This window comes from Melospiza melodia, chromosome Z, assembly GCF_035770615.1.
Source record: "Melospiza melodia melodia isolate bMelMel2 chromosome Z, bMelMel2.pri, whole genome shotgun sequence".
Taxonomy (NCBI): Eukaryota; Metazoa; Chordata; class Aves; order Passeriformes; family Passerellidae; genus Melospiza; species Melospiza melodia.
This window is the reverse complement of record NC_086226.1, coordinates 37,798,103-37,818,196: the sequence shown is the minus strand read 5'-3', so window position 1 is coordinate 37,818,196 and position 20,094 is coordinate 37,798,103. Positions and strand designations below refer to the sequence as shown.

Sequence of the window (20,094 nt, the reverse complement as noted above, 5' to 3'; positions counted from 1 at the left end):
ATTCCCTATCACAGATTCCAGCCAAATATAGAGCCAAAGCACTTCACCCACACTTGAAATGACAGAAGGTAAATAAATCACACACAAGGAAACATCTTCCCATCAGAAAGAAAACTCAGTGGTGTAGTTTACCTAACAAGACTGAGAAATCTCTGTTGTTGGACACATCAGTAAAGAGATGGCAGTCTTCTGGCAAGTTATCTTGTGAGGAGAGAGTTATCTGCAGTGGATTACATTCTGGGAGAATGGATGTTCTATGTGATTTCTTGAGACTCTTCCACACATAGTTCCTAATTTTGCAATAAAAGTAGGAATATCTGAGTACTGTTCAAGCAGCCATTTAAAAGCTATGGTTAAATTGCATTAGAGCTGAGCACTTGGTAACAAGTTGCTTAACAAAAGAAGTATGTTGCCACCACCTACGGCCTGGTTGCAGGTTGCCTTTTAAATACAAGCCTTTTCCCAGATCCTTTCCCCTGCTTTGTAGTGCCTGCTATGACTGCATGACAGGAGAAATAGCAGGAATATTTGCCATACCACTTGGAATGGATAATATTCCTTTCAAGTCAGGGAGGCAATTCAGAGTAGTGAAGCAAAGCATGTAATTTCTGGAAAATATTAGTGTAATAACAATGAAGATTTGAGGGATTGTGGAGACTCACACTTAAAACAGATGTAATAAGGAATTACAAATCGACCACATTGAAGGTAAACTTTCAGTGAGGGGAATGGCATTGAAGATTCCGATGTTGCACAAATTAAAAATAATGTGCTTCAGGAAATAGGTTTGGTAGCATTCAGATTACTCAGGAAAATTCCAAACGCAATTTATGAAATTAAAATGAAGGGTGCTAAACAAAAGCACCAAATGGGGAGTCTCCTGTTACTGATGAGATCACAAGGGAAACATTTGTTCCCTGAAAGAAATGATCAGTGTCTCACTGGAGGAAAGGTAAACAAAAGATGAGGTGATAGAAATTCTTGATTCAAGATGTTTAAACTCCCCTGACATATCCAATAAAATAAGAATGCAATGCAGCTGACTTGAATTAGTTGCAACTGGTGAAGTTCTTCAGTTGGTCCATTTCTGCCACCAGGTGGATTCAAAACTTTGAAAACTATCAAAATACAGCATAGATTAAAGTCCATCAAGTTTTATAGAAAACAGGGAGCCACTACAAAAATGCAGCTGTTAATTACAGAGGAATCATTGATATTTTAAATAAGCAGAAACAGAGTGATCAATGCAATGTGTAAATGAGTTTTCTGTGTTGGTAAGCAAACAAGGAATTACCAAGCAAAATGAACAGGGCCATCTTTCAGTATTTAATAAATACAAAATTACATAATCAGAAAATCAAAGTCTGTCATAGTCCTGTAGACAATGTAAAGAGGAAGTAATAGAATTTAACAGCTACTGATCGTATCAATCAACAATATTTTTAAAACACATTTTTCTCCAACTTCATTTGTCTAATAAAAGGCATATCTCAGTCATTTTAACCATTGTTAGACTCTTTTTTTATAGCTATGGTTATAAAAAACTGAATATCTCCAAAAGGAATAAACATACAGAATACAGCTTTGATAGAATTAAACATAAAACATTTGCCATGGTATGATGACAAGAAATTACCAACAGGAACTTTAATAACAACTCTGAATTCTTTAAATCTTGCATCAACAGCAAAGGATGTTGAGATGTGTTTGTCATATAATGTAATTCTAAGAATAAAGACTGGCTGGAAAAGGTGTCAGCTGGTAATTAATGACAAGCACATGACAAATCTTTAATAAAAGCTATTCCTATGGATGACCAGTTTCCATGCAAAAGCAAACAAGATCACAGTCATAAAGCAAATATACATTACCATAAGAAAAGTTGTTTTTTATGTGATTCTTTTACACATGCTATATAATGTTAAAATATGTATGACATATTATGTTAAAAGTAAACTGGTGACTGTCAGAATGTGTAATAACTTAAAGAGTCATTAAGTTTCATTTCAGTAATGTCAGGTATGAAACAAATTTACTGAACAGATGCTGAAAGTAGGACTTGGTAATATGAGATGCAGAGCCTGAGCTGGTAACTCTGAAATGAGAGTCTTGTACCCCACTGCTGGGTGTCTGAGGTGTCTGAGAAAAAAGGCTTACACAATCACCAGCCATTACTCTGTGTCCCTGCCACTCCACACCTAATAACACTTGAATGGGCTGGCCAATTCTTTCATTTGAATTGCAAAATAGTAATACATGCTGGATGAGTCAAAGTGATGAAGAATCCAAAGTTAAATCAATTTTAACAATTTGAGTCACAAAATTATTTGTACTGGATTAGACCTCAAGAGGTCATCTGGTTTCCACTGATGACGTGTCAATGGGTAAATTCTTTTTTTCTAAGTTAAAAAAACAAAAAAAAAATCCATTAACTTGCATATTTATATGCAGAGCTTATGCTTTGTATCAGCTGACTGACCAACTAAGACACATGTACTAGTATTAACATAGCTCTAGGTGAGTCATAGCACATACCTATGCTTACCCAGATGGGATGGCACCCTGGCAAGTGCTGGATGAGTTAGGACATTGAATTGAGGATACAGAACACAAATTTGTAAGAAAATAGCTTTGAACATTATATTACTCATGGAACTAAATTGTGTGCCTGAGGCATAAATGTAAGAACTGAAAATAGTATGACTTATTAAATGGGCTACAGAACAGTAGCATAACATCTAATGTAGGTAATCTTCTAATTTCAGCTTAAAACACCACGTTTCATTTACTTTAAAAAGCAATTAATTGTATGGACATTGTTTCTATTCTAAAGGGCCCACAATCAGAAGGTGAATTTCTGTGCAGAGTTTGAGATACTGCTTGAGGGGAAAAATGTTTATTTCTAAAAATGAAAGCTTCTTCTTCTCATTTGCAAGGCTGATTTTCTTTCAGATCATGTATTCACCAGCAATTACATGAAAGTAGTAAAGACTCAAAGAAACCACCACCGTCTGCAAATGCTGAACATTTTTCAAACTTCTGATCAAGACTTCTCTCCCTTCTTCAACACTTGCATTTAAATCACAAATCATAGCTCTACATGATCTCTCTCAGACTTTATTACTCTTCAAAATCTGATCATCTGACTCTGAGGAGGGATTTTATATATCTGTTGGGAAGCAGGAAGGCCCCTCAGCAGAAGATCTGTACTTGTTTTTTACAGGACTGTTCTGCTTTCCTCAGTGCAGGCAGTGGGATCACATGGCAATTTATCTGAGGATGGAACCAGATGAAGATACCATCTGTTTCTTCCGTACTGTGTAACTGGATCAGACTCAAGTATGTAGCAGCTGTGGGTGTAGCTATCTCTATAGACTGCAGCTGATGCTATCCAATACTTCTCCAGAAAAGTTTAATCAGGATGAGAACTTCTTTGGAAAGTCAGTTAATTGTCAGGCCTTCTACTGCTGCATATAGGAGAACACCTTAGATCTCCTAGATGTAGTGTCCTGTCTTGACATGCTCATATGAACACTCAGGAGGAAGTCTTCACTGAACATCAGCAGCATTACAGAACACAAGTTTGTGCTGTTGTGTAGAGTGTTTCCACAGTAATCTGGACAATTTTGTTGCAAGAGTTTCTCACTTGTGTATTCCTTTGCCCAGCAGGTTGTCTTCTGTCTTGAACTGTCTCTGATCTCACTGGATCCCAAAATGCTGGAACAAAAATGTGCCATACTATTACTGCTACCAGTAGCTATTCCTGCTGAAAAGCTGGTGAGGCTTAAACTTTACTCTGACTTGTGTTTTACAAGATGACAGAATTTCCAAACACCCAGGAAAATAGCTGTGTTTAGTAAGTATCATAGAAATCTAGTTATTTTTTATGTTCTAAAGTCTGTTAGTATTGGTGTTTACTTTCTGTTTTAGCTTCTGTCCCAAGTCTGCCTCTATTTTAGCATACTTGGTTGCTCTTTTGGTAACCAAACCCAACTTTTTTAAGATGTTCCTTGTCAAAGGAATATTTAAGTATGTCTATACCAGAATCAGAGCTGTGACTGATCCCTGCACAGACTTATACAAGGCAGCTTTAACAGAAGGATGTTGGATATTTAGAAAAGTAAAGCTGAAATAGCAGGGACATTACAAACAGAGAGACATACTGTAGTTTCTGTGGTGAGTCTAGCAAGTGAATTAAAAGGCAATAGACATCCCTGAGAGAGAGAACAAATAATAAAGATCTCTAATTATTCATGGTCTTCCCTGACCTGTATGAAAGCTGGGCAGAATGATACACATCATAATGTCTTGGGGAAAAAAAATACAGTGAGTTTATAAATATAAATCACAATTTATAAATGATACTTCTTAGTATTGTAAACAAAATAAAGAAAGCAATAAAGATTAATGGAACAGGAAAAGGCAAATTCCCTGTCATTTCCTGAAGGTATTGCCTTGATTGACATCAAATTCCTTGTCTGGTAAGTCCTCTTTGAAATCACAAACATTGCAAACAAATCCTGATGTTTTCTTGGATCAGTGCAGATTTTTGTCATATTAATACATTAAATTTACCAGGTTTGAGCTAAGACCTCTTGTGTATTGGCTAGAAATGTAACACTTACCCCATAATCATGTAATTGAGCCATTGAGGTCCCTTATTCGATATATACTTGGCCTTTTAGAGAAAAGTATTTAGAAATTTTACAATCCAAACTGTGACCGAAAGACAGCATTGGCTGTGCTTACAATGAGTCTGTAAGGCTCATCTGAGCCAACATATATGCAATGACATAAACTCTACAGAATCTTGCATAGGTCAGATTGCCTGGAAATGTACTGGAAATACAAGTCATCAGTGCTCAATTTTCTTCCCTCACACTACAGAAAAAACAGCTTAAACATTTATGGGATGTGCCAAGGATTACACATGAGAAAGATAAGAGGTTGCAGTGGGTTGATGTTAGCCGTCAGGTGGCCACCACAGCTGCTCTATCACTGTCCCTCCTCACCTTGATGGAGGGGAAGTAAATATGATGAAAGACTTGTGGGTCAAGGTATAGACAGGGAAAAATCACTCACCCATTACCATCATAGATAAAACAGACTCAACTTGGGGATGTTATTTTAATTCATTGCCAATCAGATGATAAGAGGGAATAAGAAATAAGGACCAAACTAAAGACACGTTCCCCCCACCCCTCCCTAATTATTGGGCTCAACTTCACTCTGATTTTTTCTACCTCTTTCCCTTAACAGGGGAAGAGGGAATGGGTCTGCAGTCAGCTCAACACAGATTGCTTTGCCACTTTTTCCTCCTCACACTCTTCCTCCACACCCGTGTGGGGGTCCCTCCCATGGGAAACAGTCCTTCATTAATTTCTCTGACACTAATCATTCCTACAAACTGTGGTCTTCAACTGCCCCAGTATGATTCCCTCCCACTGGGTGCAGTACTTCAGGAATCACTGGGCTCTCCATGGCTCCAGCCCAGGCTCTTCATGGGCACACAATTCCTGCCAGCAAACCTGATCTAGTGTGGGCTCCTCTGTCTATGGATCCATAGGTCCAGCCAGAACCTGCTCCACTGTGGGCTTCCAATGGGGGTTACAGCCTCTTTTGGGCATCCACATACTCCAGCTTGGGATCCATCACAGGAGGCAGATGGATCTCTGATCCACCATGGATCTCTATGGGATACAGGGGCACAGACGTTTCACCTAGTCTTCACTACAAGCTGAAGGGGAACCTCTTCAGTGCCTGGAGCACCTCCTGTCCCTTCTTCTTCACTGGCCTTGGCATCTGCAGAGCTTTTTCTCTCTCATCATTTCACTCCTCTCTTAGGCTGCTGTTGCTATTGCATAGTTTTATCCCCCTTCTTGAATACATTATGAGATGAATGGCAGAGATGCTGCCACTGTCTCTGATGGTCTTAGCCTTGGGCATGGGCAGGTATTTCACAGAGCCACCTAGCAATTGCTCCATCAGACACAGGAAGCTTCTCACTGAGGCCAACCCCTGCAGCCCCACTACCAAACCCCCTATAAACTCAATATAGAAGCCAAAAGCTAAGTGGTCTTGAATGTACTCTTTTAATCCAAAAGACAGTCCAGAATTCTTCATTTAAATAATTTTCCATACATTCAAATAATTTTAGCACAGGCCTGGTATGATCTTGCAGACAGAGAGATTGATCTATCAGTGTATCAGAGATAGACATGACACCTTCAAAATATCTGGACTGTTTTCTTGTCATTCGTTCCACTAATTAACCAGAAGGCAGACTGTATTAATGGCCATAGGAGCTATAATTTCCATTTTAAAGATTTGTGTAGGTATTTTATCTGCTGTAACTTGATGGCTGTTCTGTGGTTTGTGGCTACCCCTCCTAGTTCCAAACGTTCTTGATTGAGTTGAATTGTGGATGTGGCTAAACATATTGCTTCCTCTTTCCTTGAGTAATCTCTTTCAACACTCCACTACAGTCTTGATACTGCTGCAGAGATGAATACACTGTATTCAGAGCCAAGCAGGCATCTTCTTTATAGAGAAATATTTTAAGATTCCGCAGGAATTACTTATGACCGCAGTTTTTCACTCTTGTCCTCGAAGAAAAAAAGACTTTTGAAAAACGTTTTTATAAAACTATTTTTTAAAATAATAAGATATTAAGCACAACAAAAAGTATTTCTAATGCCAGAAATATTTATTTCATTTTTATACCTAAGATAAAAATTTTTTTCAAAGACAATTTTGTATTTATCAAAGTTTAAAATTGTTCTTTCTGTCATCAGGACAGTTTTCTGTATCAGCATGTACTTGCATATACAATATAAGAATAGTGTTTCTGTTAAACAAACAAGTTGACAAATTGCTTTGTAAACCACTAGAAGAGCTGCAAGAAACACCACTCCCAAACAATCCAGCTTCCAAGAAAGGGGTCTTCCAATTTTCTCTCTTGCTGAAAAATATTTTCTATCTACCACAAAGACTACTGGTATCTTTAATGCAATTTAGTAAAATTCTTACTACTTAAGAGTAAAAACTAGTTAAATGGCACCTTTAAGGGTTTTTCATCATCTGATCTTACAAAGAGGGATTCTTGAGTATTATCAACATTATATTAAATTAATTCTGCCTTTTATTTGTACAGAGAAACTGACCTTGCCAGTGTATTTACTTGTTTTACGAGAAGGGAAAAGATTAACTTTCATGAACCATTATTTTAAAGGGAAGGAAATTATTTATACTTAAACTACTGTGCTCTCTCAGCAGTAAGCAAGCGATTACATTACACATTCAGTTCATCACACATTTATAAAGCTTACCATACAGTTATAATTCCACATGTTCTACAACTGCAATAATACTTGCTTGCAGAAAGTTCCTCAGTTTAGAGCCAGCATAAATACCCAAAGTATACAGTTGTGCTCCATAAAATGGATGGGCTATCACATGCACTGTAGCTATACTGGTACTGCTGTACACTGCAAATCCTTGTCCTTGGAAGCTACCTGAAATGTTTTCAATCAAAACATTTCAATCAAAGCTGTTAGGGATGGGCACTTCCAGAATCTCAAGTGCAGATACAGCTATAAAGTATGCTTTTGGGTGGGTATTTCATTGCTACTAAGACATCACAAAGCCAACAGCGCTTATATGCAGCTAGTTTCTTGTCTCACTTCACACAAACAGAATCACAGAAACACCATTAAAACTTTTGCCAGAATAAAAGAAGGACTCCAACCAACAACAAATAGATGTTGCTCTTTGGCTTGCCCACACTAAAATTTGAATCACACTATCAACAGAAAACTATTAAAATGACTTGTCCAGCATAGCAATGTTCAGCACAACACTTAACAGCAATTTCAGGGCACCTAAACATAGTCCTGATGCTACAGTTCTTTGAAGCATACTACTGAATTAACTCCCCCTTTCATCTCAATTACCAAAAGAAAATGCATTAACTGAGTTAATTAGTTAACTGAGACTCTATAGTCTTGTATTCAGGCAGAAATCACTTTTCTATAGCAGGTGTTTGGAATTGATCAAACCTTAAACCAGGCTTCCCAGATGAGGCCTTGTTTCTCATGAACATTTTGTACTACAGCTACTTTATCTAAGGTGGTCAAGGATTCAGATCCAGATGGGTATAATTTCAGCGCAGCCTGCAGCATGCTGCAGAAATCACAGACCATGTGCTGGAATGCTTGTATAAACACATACAGGAATATTTCTATTCCTGTTCAGAACATCAGCATGCAAAAGACAATTTAAGCAGCATTAGATGAGATCACTTTGCAAGGGTTCAGGTTAATCAAAGCATTTACACCTGGCAATTACTAATCCACCTCACACATGTGCCAGTAAACATATATGTGCAGTTCCATAGGATTTCATTCCATGGCCTGTTCACGTTTTGCATTCATTATGTATGGATCTGGCTAGGCATGTCACCTTTTCTGCCAGATTTGGACTCTTCATTTTCCCTGTTCTCCCAACACCAGCCTGAACTGAGATCACATTGATAGAACCAGCAAACAGAGGCTCAGGGAAATGATACTGCTAGGGAGAAAAAGCAGAAAACTCCTGGAAATTTGCAAATCTACTAGTTGCATTATCACTTGTTCAAGATTTTATTAAATATCACTGCCCAGGGACAGCAATGACTCAAAGTACTCCCTACCTTAGTACTTCCTACCTTAAAAGTTCTGTCACTTGACCCACTTCTTACAAAGAAATAGGACATCAATTGAATTCCTAACTTTACATTTCAGCTCACTTGTAACAGGACTCTTGCGGCCCTCTCTCATGGTTTGACAGTGGCTGAACACCAGGCACCCTAGAGAGCTGCTTGCTCACCCTCCCCTGCAACAGCTGGGCAGAGGAGAGAGAAAAATTTAACAAAGGGTTCATCAATTGAGATAAGAACCAGGAGAAAACGCTTCAAGGGCAAAACAGGCTCAGCTTTGAGGTACAAAGTGAGTTTATTGCTAACAAAATCAGATGACAATGAGAAGTAACATAAGCCTTTAAAGAGCACCTTTTACCCCCAACCCCTCCCTCCTTCCCACTGACAGGGCAGGGAGACAGGGCGTGGGGGTTTTGGTCAGTTCATCACCCGAGGTTTTCTTCTGCTGCCCAGGGGGAGAAATCCTTCCCCATTGAGGCCGTGGGGTCCCTCCCACAGGACACAGCTCTCTGTGAACTTTCCCAGCATGGTTCCAATCCCACGAGCAGCATTCCTCCCCAAACTGCTGCAGTGTGGTCACTCTTCCGTGGGGTGCAGTCCTCCAAGGACAGGCTGCTCCAGCCTGGAAGCAGGGCCCCCTCTCTCCACAGAGTCTCCCCCTGGACCACAGCCTCCTCCAGGCATCCACCTGCTCCAGCACGGGCAGCTGGTGAATCTCTGCATCCCCCATGGATCCCCATGGGCTGCAGGGGCACAGCTGCTTCACCATGGTCTGCACCATGGCCTGCAGAGGAATCTCAGCTCCAGTGCCTGGAGCACCTCCTGCCCTCCTTCTGCACTGACCTTGGAGTCTCCATGTTGTTTCCCTCACATGTTCTCATCTCCTCCTCTTCTCTGGCAAGGAAAAACTGTGCTCACTTTGTTTTGTTTTTCTTTTTATATATGTTATCACAGAGACATTACCAACACTTCTAATTGGTCCAGGCTTGGCCACCAGCATGTCCATCCTCAGAGCCACCAGGGATTGGTTCTGCCAGACATGGTGGAAGCTTCTGGCAGCTTCACGCAGAAGCCACCTCTGTGGATCCCCTGCTACCAAAAACCAGGCTGTGCAAAACCAGCACACCCTCAAAAAGTTTTGGCTCTATTAACATAATAAGCCAGCTTGTTGCTACTTCCGAAAGCCCTCTTGGTAAGGTAAGCACGCCTCTCAGGCATGCAGTTTCCATGATAATGGCAGGATTTCCATGTGCTGCAGTGTCACACTCTCAGCAGCAGCATGGCAGCAGCAGCAGTTTCCTTTCTCTCCAGAAAGTTTTGGGTTTTTTTTCAGAGACACTTGGCAATAGTTCTTTCAGTGGCTGCAAACTTACCATCTTTTTAAGACATGTGAATCAACAACTCAGGTGGATTGAGTGCTACCTAAACCACTTTTTTTTTCAGTGGTGGATGGTCCAGTACATCCCACCACAAACTGCAAGCAATCTAGGTCTTTTAAAATGAGGTTTTAATTTTTTGCTGGTTTATTCAGGAACAATCAGTGATGTTTTTCCTTTAACCACCCTTAAAAAATTCACTAACATCTGAAAAGACTTGTCTGTATTTTTATGAATGAAGAGTTATGGATGTTCCCCAATATAGAAGCTGCTATGAAGGCTACTCAATGCTTACTGATAATGTAATTTTAAAAGTTATTTCCTTGCAGGTCCCTTTCTGTAGGGGTACAATTTTAGCAAAGTATGACAGCTATTGAGACCTGATGCCATGGCTTTTCTGTGCCTGAAAAGAGGCTTATCAGAAACTTGATTGTGGCCAAGTGATTCCAGACTAGTTTTCAGCCAGCTCCTAAATGTGACATTTACCTAGTTCTTGCTTTAAATCATACCAGTTTTCCCCTCTGCAGTCTGAGAACAGCCAGAAGATCTCAGCCTCTGCACTAGTGTACCTGAAACAGACCAGGAGTCTCATCATTTGTCTGATGAAACATATTCGATCCATGTTAAATTTTCTTAAGCCTGGATATGTAGGGAGAGATATATATTGCTGCATCTTCACTGTTTTTTCTTTAACACATTAAAAAGACAAAGCTGGCCTGCTGATTACATCCCTCACATATAATTTTTTTTAACAGAATAACATAATCACAGAAGAGTGAGGGTTGGAAGGGACTGGAGATCACCTAGGCCAAACCGCCCACCTACAGCAGTTGTGAAGCAACACATCCAGATGAGTTTCGAATGTCTCCACAGTGGGAGACTCCACCACCACCCTTTATACTTAACAGAAAGATACTATATTTTCTCCACCAATGTATTCTTTGCTTGCTTGAATGGCCAGTTCTGGATGGGTTATAATCAAATATTTTTCACACCATTTCACTGGTGCTTTGGTCTGATGCCTACATTTACAGTAATAGGGAAGAACACTCCAATCCAAGATGTACAGAATATGTCGCCCTTAACCTTAAGAACAGAGATAGTACATCTTTGGGATGCTGAGCCATTGTCCCCTCCTTTTTTCTAACAGCTAGAACTTTCAGAGACGTAACCTCTATTCTCCTGCACACACGAGGTTGCTTGGTTAATGCCCAGAGAATGCCTGAACTGCCAGAGGCCCTTCTCAAATACTTCAGCCTCCAGGGACAGGATGATAGTCAATACAGTAACTTTAGAAAAAGGTTGTGACTCATTCTGCCTTTCCTGGCAAAGTCTAATGAAATTTTTTTATTTCCTCAGTGTTTCCTCTAATTTGGAGCAGGACAACAATATCACCGATGGGCTGTATTTCGCCCAGCTGAGATGAATTTAATTTTCCCTACAGGAGCCCTCACAGTGCTGTGCTTTGCACTGGTAGCTACAGAGATGTTGATAACACACCAGTGTTTGGCTTCTGCTGTACAGTACTGGCACAGCACCAGCACTGTCTTCCCAACATTCTGCTCCCTGGGGGTAAGCAAGATTTTGGAAGGGGACACAAATAGGCCAGCTGACCTGAACAGACCAAAGGCATATTTAATACCATAGGATATAAAACATCATAAAGCATAAAAAATGTAAAATCTAGCAAAAGGAGGAAGAAGAAGGAGACATTTGTTATTTATGTTTGCCTTACAGAGCAATGGCTACTTGTGCTGACGTCCTGCTTCCCAGGAAGTGGTCCGACGTCACTTGCTGATGTGACATAGTGAATAAAATCTTGGTATTTTTCCTTGACTTGTGTGCATAGAATCTTTAGCATTTGCTTAAGTAAAATGCTCTCAACTCATAAAGTGTCTTCCATCTTATTCTCTGTCCCCTGTCCAGCTGAGGAGGGGGAGTGATAAAGTAGTTGGTGGCTACCTGGCATCCAGCCAAGATCAAGCCACCACAGTTCTTTTTGTCTTCCGATATGAGGCAAGACAATGGCAGTTTTATATCATATATGCTATCATTATAGTGGTTGTTATATAGCAAGCTCCCCTGCAGAACACTAAGTTTGTGAGCTGCTTTATTTTGTGAAGTTTAGGAACACGTTTACACAAACAATGACTCTGTCCTTTGCCCTTACATTGATGGCTTTGCCATGCTGGGGGAGCTATCTTATGGGGATGATGAGGGAATACATCTCAATTTCTCTGACCATGATTGATGTAGATGGTTTTATTATGCAAGCTCCTGCAGTCCTTGTTCATCCCCACAGTGAGCTGTTTAATGCTAATAATTAATACTGCTAGTATATTACGGGATTTGGGTAATCTGGTGTTGTCCTGATGTAATGGAAAACAGAAGATGCAACAGTTAAATGTGCTGAAGTGCTGCTTCCCAGGAAATGCCCAGACATCAGTTGCTGCTGGTGAGTAGAGAATGAAATGTCTTTTTCCTTAGCTTGCATGCAACCTTTTGCTTTTGCTTCAGTGAACTACCTTATTTGAACTTACTGGTTGTTTTCTGTCCTACGTTTTCTCCTTTTTCAGGGGAGAGAAAAACTGAAAATGGGGACTGATAAAGCATCATCCAGCAAAGGTCAAAGGTCACCTACCATATGGGCCAATGCATATTGTCCACCAATCTTATTTTTGATGCAAATATTTTCAGTTTGTTGTAGTTAGAAGTATTTTTGTTCACTTGTACATAAGGATAAATGGGATATCCTAAAGTGCACCAGGAAAGAGCTTCCCTTGAGCTCAGAATCATTCAAAACAAGCTTGTAAGAATTGTCTCTCCAACCACACTGAAACCTACGTGTTTTGCAATAAAATTGGCAACCTGGGAAAGCACTACAGACACTGAAAATTCCCAAGGTGTGAGTACAAAACGCCAGGTCTCAGTGCAGTTTCCTTCAGTTTTAAAAGTATGTAACTGCCTCAAGACAGCTATTTCGGAACATGCCCTTGTCGCCAGGACTCCTCACAGAAGCTACACGCTATTGCAGACTAAACAGGAGTGCACGCTCCTTTTGCACGGCGTGCCGCTAGGCGCTCCCGACGGCTGATCTTTAAACTATTTTGCTTCAATGGCCAGTCAGAAATAATGCACAAACAGCCACCGAACCGCTCTCGCCCGACACTGCCTCCCTCTCTCCGCCCCCGCTGCTCCGTCCCCTCACAGCCCCCACCGCACCGCCCCCTAGCGGCTCCTCCGCACGGCGCAGCGCCAGGGGCCCGAGCGGCTGCGCTGGGGCTCGGAGCGAAGGGGCGGGGCGTCGCCCTACCACGCCTACCGAGGTAGAGCGAGCGTGGCGGCTCCGCGGCGCGGCCGGGGCGCGAGGCTCCGCCCGCCCCTCTCCGCCAATGGGGGAAGGCGTTGCGGGGGGCGGGGCTGCAGCAGGCCGCGCGGGGGGCGGGGCCAGCGCGGAGTTGCCGCAGCGCCGCCGCTTGTAAACAGATCCCGCCCCACGTGACGCGCGTGCGGGGCTTGCGCGGGGGCGCCGCGCATTGTCCGCGTTGGTGACTGGCGGGACCCGCGCGGGGAGCGGAGGAGGCGATTCCCGTCCGCCCTTCCTCCCTCGTCGCTCCGGTGGGGAAGCAGCGCACCCTCCCCCTTGTACCCCGGCCGCTAAGATGGCTGGTGGTGGGCGGTAAGGCGGTGCGGGGCTGCGGAGCAGCTGACGGGACGGGAGCGCGGAGGGCGGGCGGCGTGTGCCCGTGTGCGGAGTCGCGCAGCGCCATGTCCGCCTTCGCCCTGGAGGAGACGCTGGAGGCCGACTGGGTGGCCGTCAGGCCGCACGCCTTCCAGGAGCGGGAGAAGCACAAGTTCGCCTTCATCGTGGCCTGGAACGAGATCGAGGGCAAGTTCGCCATCACCTGCCACAACCGCACGGCGCAGCGCCAGCGCAGCGGCTCCCGTGAGCTGCGCCGCGGCGGCCCCGAGGCCGGAGCCGTCCCCAAGGCTGGCGGCCCCGCGGTGCGCAGGGACCCAGGGCCACCCCGGGGCTGCGCCCATGCCCGGGCCGAGGCGCTGCCCAAGAGCCCGCTGCGCCCCAAGGGCAGCCCGGCGCGGAGGCCGCAGCGCGGCCCGGAGGCGGCAGGTGCCGCCGAGGAGATCGAAGTGCTGGAGCTGGGGAAGGAGGACGTGGCCGCCGCGCTGTCGCTGCCGCCCTCGCCGCCTCGGGCGAGCGAGTTGAGCGCTCCCGACGCGGAGCCGGCGGGGGAGGAGTGCAGCTGGGCCGGCCTGTTCTCCTTCCAAGACTTGCGGGCCGTGCACCAGCAGCTGTGCTCGGTGAACTCGGAGCTGGAGCCTTACCTGCCTGCCTTCCCCGAGGAGCCCTCGGGCATGTGGACGGTGCTTTTTGGAGCACCGGAACTATCCGAGCAGGAGATGGACGCTCTCTGCTACAAGCTGCAAGTTTACTTGGTTCACAGCTTGGATACCTGTGGCTGGAAGATCCTTTCGCAGGTGCTCTTCACCGAGACCGACGACCCCGAAGAGTATTACGAGAGTCTGAGTGAGCTGCGACAGAAGGGGTACGAGGAGGTGCTCCAGAGGGCCCGCAGGCGCATTCAGGAGGTGAGGTTGCTGCGTGGTCCAGATGCTCCCACTTTAGTGTCGCATTTAGTTTAATCTGTGCCATCTTTTTTAGTCGATTTTTTTCTTGTTGTACTGTTCCTTAGTGAGAAAAATGGGGCTTAGCCTTTCCAACGTCCCTAGGGTCAGGATTTAAGGAGGTGCAGATTTCCCGACTCATCGGAGTGTGTGTGGCTCAGTACTTTTTTCCGTGCAGTCAAATGTAGATGTTTGTAAATAAATATCCGATGGATTTGGCAAGGTCTTGCTCCCATATTTTTGTTATTGCGTTGCCTTGCACCAGGAGGTGTTGGGGGCTGAATTTTTTTCTGTTAAATGAGAGCAGCAACATGTGGTGTTTATTTTGATAGTACAGTTTAGGCATTTAAGACCAGAAAATTCCAGGTTCATACAGTGGTGCTGAATCTGGTATTTATATAGCAAGATTATGTTCTCCAGTGGAGTAAGGGGTAAGTACAACTTTTGTTCAGCTGAGATGCTCCTAGACTTGGAATTTAAAGAAAAAAGCAAGCTGTCTGGTCCTAGGGGGTATTTGCTGTGTTGCTGTTGGTATTGTCTGTCAAGACTTGGGTGTTACAGGACGCTTGTGTCTTTCTTAAACCATATACTGTTCTAGACAGAGTAGTTGAGGATGCCCATCTAACTGACTTCTAGCATCAGTGTATGAGAATTTTTGCTTTATCGGCCTTCGTGGACTGTATTGTATGAGGACCCAGATTTCACAGGTATAAAATGAGAATGTTACACTCGTTTTTGTGCGTTTTGTGGCCTTCGTCCAGAATATACCCGGATCTATCAAGGTGTGACTATGAGTATGAGTCAGGCTACACCGTGCTTTATTTTTACAAACATCATCTTAGTTCTGTTGTGGATATAGGTCAAGTTTGGCTGCTTCAGCTACCCACGTATATCCTGCCAATATTCTTTTGCAAAATGTGTGGTGGTGATTTTTTTTTTCCTTGATGGAGTGTGAGTATATCCTCTTGCTCTCTGATGCATAGTTTTGAGTCCATAGAATTCATGCCAAGCTTTTCCTTTGTGACTGGAGTTACAGAGTATGAGAAAATTGTAGTATCCATGATGTAATCACGGTAAGAACATCCAAGTGTAGCATTGCCAGGTAGTTTAGTTCCAAACTGTTCTGTTAGGGTATGTAATTTTGATTTTTTTTTTTCATGTCTATTTCAAGGACTTAATTAAATCTTGCTATATGGTCTACAATTGGCAATTTTTTGATAAAATTCAGTGTAGAGAAATCAGTTTGATAAAATTCAGCAGTGGTTTTAATCCACAGACTATGAAAACATATTGTCTTTCACTGGCTTTTTAAGCTGTATGAATGCTTGGGAATGTATGCTTAAATTAGATTTAGTTTTCAATTCAGCAGTTTTTACAAGGAGCTGTGCAGGATAAGAGAAGTTCGTGTTAAGCACATGAAATTTGGGAGCTGGATACCTAACTCGAGGGATGTGGTGTTTTTGAGGAAATACTAGTTAAGAATTACTGAGCAAGAGCTACTTGTTTCTGGGGGAATCTCAATTTCTATTTTGCCAGTACTACTGGCAAAAATAAATTGGTTCTCTAAGCTACATAATTTTATTCTGTGTTAATGTTCTGAACTTGGTGCAGGTAAAATGGCAGAGCCTGTGTATGTATTTGACTACTGTACAACCCTCCTTTCCCATGATAATCAGTCTGGTAGTGTACCTAAAGTCAATACAGCTGTACTTCTGTCAGTTGTGTAAGTCGATCCTCCTTTAATTAAGGGTAGTTCATGTTTAAGAAAAGAAACCAATGGAATGACCTGCTCTTTCCCTCTTGGCTCTCAGGTTTCTCTTTTCCTTACCTGTTAGGGGTTTGCTTGGTCTACAGGAAATGTCTTCCTTTAAGCAAATACTGATGCTCCTTGTCATTGCAATTCTAAGGAAATGAAGCAGTGGATGATGGGCACTGCTTGGTATTTTTGAAGTAAAGATTTTTGTACTTTAGAGAAAAAACATGCATTCAGTAGGTTATCTCACATTTTACTTTTCCATCTGTGCTGGAATTTTGTCAGCTGATAGCAGGAATGTTGGATCCAAGGATTTTTAAATAATTTTTCAAATTCTTACAAGAATTTTTTGGAAAAAGAGGAAGTGTGTGAGAAGCATTGGTAACCAGAATGGTATCTAGGAGGAAATGTGAAGCGTCTTCATTAATGTAAAATTGTGCAACTCCCAAGATTTTGACTTAGCATCTTAAAATGTGACTCTGTAGTTTATAGTTATTTAATATATCTCTTACATTTTCTAGGACAAATTCCTCTGTCCAGTTAGACTATTACTTAAGAAATGCTTGTAGTTTCTGTTGATTTGTATTCTTAAGTGAGCAATCAAACCTCATGTTCATTGTTTTAGCATCCCCTGCTTGGACAGCCATTGCTTTCCATAAATAACACACAAGCCAGTTTATTTTCACAGCAGTTAGTAATCGTTGCTTTTTGTAATAGTAATTTTTATCTCAGTCCAAATTTTAGGCCTTTAATAAACCATAAGAATGTTGCAAGTAGAAACAGATCCAAGATGAGTAAGTACAATAGTTGTAGAGGAACTGTGTGACCTGGGATTAATTTCTTCTGCCTGATTTGCAGTTTTGAAATAACATTTCTTTTATTTTTTTTCAAATAAAACTTAATAATTTTGAAATAGTTGAGGAATTTATTTAAAGTAAAAACTAGTTCAAATAAGTTTATACCTCTTGAAAAAAACCTTCAGGTACTCAGTTAAAAGATAAAAAGATATTATTTCAACAGAGAGTATACCATTGAATCCGTTTTTGGGATTCCAGCTTCCTGGACAGTATTTCCAAAATACTATACTTTGTGTCAGGAAGACAGAAAAAGTTTGTCACTGTACTCTTGGTCCTGCCAGTTGCCTGTTTATGTTCTTCCTACATAGAGAAGAGTTTTTCTAGATTAAGTGTAGATGTTTGTAAATTTCTGTGAGTTTAGTAATATCAGTAATGGTGCTGTCTCTCTTTGTCCATTCTGTGTTTTCAGAAGGCTGAAGGTTGTCGTGTTTTCCTGAATAAAAAATGTTGTTAGTGTAAACTGTCATCAGGAGGGACGGGTGGCTTAGTCATGCCCCAAACATATTTCATTGTGTGCTCTTGCATAACAAGTTGACTGTGTGGGAAATCTATCTGTATGTTACATGTCTACTTCAGCACCTTTGAAATACCAGCTTCTGGGAATGTTCCTGTTCCATACAGCTCTTAGTAGACCAAAATTTGGTCTATAGCCCTGGTTGGGTGAAATTTATTGGATGATAGTCTACAGGATCTTGAGCACCAGGTATAAAACTAATCAGAAGCTTGCTTTGGTTTTCTTTTTGCTTTATAGCATCTATGAATTCCAGTGTTTGCAGGTAGACAAAGACTCTTTTGTATCCCCATGCTGTGTGTTTTATTTTACATTTTTTTTAAATGTGAAAGTTCAAACACTTGTAAGTGCCCGATTAAATTCTGAAGTAATTCTGAAAGCATCTTCTCTTCAGTGGCTGACTTTAGACTGCCATGAAAGTGAGGACCTACTGCTATTTATAATCTCCATCTCGTGTATGGTGATGTATTTGCTAAGCATGAGAATAATTCTGCTTGGTTTAGTTTTCCTTTGGTTCAAAGAACTAGAAAGGCGAAGGAAAAATAAATCTATTTTGTTACAGTAACAACTTGTATGAGAAGAAAATGTAGCATTTTTGATGGAAAGCTATATGGTCACTTTATTTCTTTCATAATCATATTTTTTCTATAAATTACTTTTGTGTGTTCTGAATGAATGAAATATGCTTGTGAAATTAGAGGAAGCGGCAAGGAATTGGTTCAGTTACATATAATGGAATTTTACATTTGTTACTTATCAACATGTATTTCTTCCATATTGTCACTCATTTCTGTTACAACAAAAAAGGTATGTATTATCCAATAACATTTTGTTTTGTTGAAGCTGTTCCAATATTTTAGTAATCAATAATATTCAGGGTTGTCTCAGTAACTAGAAGAATTTCATTTCATTGTTTTTGGCTGTATGCATTCAGTTCTAAAATAAATGTTTATATGGTAGGTAGTGGGGCACTATAACAAAAGTGGAAGTTTTCCAAATGTGAGGTGACTGGATGCTGTTCAGTGATCTGCATCTAGACACAATAAGATTTAAAGAGAGTTTCAACATCAGAATCAAAGGTAATGCGAAAGTAAATATAAAACATGACAAAAAAGTATTCCGTGTTCCAGTAACATATAAAAAATGTTAGCAACAGTAGTGTTTCCATCGAAACCAATGTAACATCTTTCTATGCAAGAAGAAAGAATAACTTAATATTGTATATGAACTGCAGTAGTTAGGTTTAGAAGATACATAAGGTGTTTCAGGAGGGAACAGAACACTGGTTTGAATTTATCATTGGGAGCACAGAAGATTAAAGTAAGATACTGGGGATTTTTTTTCCTATTGGTATGAGGAAAGCAGAGTTAAGGCTAATGCTGGGCATTTGGGAAGTCCAAGCTAGTCTTGTTGGAATGCTTTTTTCTGTGTTTATTATTTGTAGAGTTAACGCTTGTTTCCACTAACACAGTTTGGATTATAAATCCATTGTAAAGAAGCTGTTTAAGTGCTGAACTGGTACTGTAAGTTAGTACTGACCAAAATATGTCAGCAGCTGTAGGGTAAACTCTGTAGAACTGGCAGGTAGCCTCAAAGCTCTTTGGAGACCCCTACATGATATTAATGCTCTGGCTGGTCTTGGGCGCTTGCTAGAGGAAGTTGACAATGAGTACTGCAGCTGTACCTGAAAGTCAGAGTGGCTGAAACAGTGTACATTTCTTCAAAACATGGGAAACTTATATGTTTTAAAAAGAAAAGGGCATTGACTTAAAAGATTAGATCATTCTTGACAGAATTTAAATCCTAGATAAAAAGTAAGGTGCATTCTGTGCAATATAGCAGTATTAGTAACCCTTGTCTTAATTTTTAGACCTGAAGACAGCAGCTTGCAAGTCTAGTAATTAATTTCCTTATCCAAATACCTGAAAAAGAAAAAAAAAAAACCCAGAAATGCAGTATATGGTCTTTTAAACTGCCTAACGTGGGATTGGGGAACCATTTATGTCTATTACTTGGGGGAGTACTCTGATACTGAGACCATTTAATTTGATATTCCCCTAGTTTCCCTAGATATAAATTTTCCTCTGTTTTTTGTTTAAAATTGTTGGTACATATTTGTAGTATTTTCATATGACAGAATATTTTGAAGAGGTGCAAACAATCTATGTAAGATATGTTCTGTACTCCACTGTGCTGCTCAGGATTCACAACTTCCTTCATTTCTTAGCCTTTAGAGATTATATTGGGCTGTACTTTCT

The 20,094-nt window shown here is 41.3% G+C and overlaps 1 protein-coding gene across 1 annotated transcript in view; it reads left to right on the top strand.

Moving 5' to 3' along the window:
* The first annotated feature begins 13,580 nt into the window (after positions 1 to 13,580).
* JMY (junction mediating and regulatory protein, p53 cofactor) overlaps positions 13,581 to 20,094 on the top strand; it is a 63,665-nt gene continuing 57,151 nt past the window's right edge. Inside the window, exon 1 of the mRNA XM_063180929.1 lies at positions 13,581 to 14,679. Within this exon, the coding sequence (XP_063036999.1) occupies positions 13,840 to 14,679 (840 nt within the window). The 5' untranslated portion in view covers positions 13,581 to 13,839. The remainder of the gene's footprint in view (positions 14,680 to 20,094) is intronic.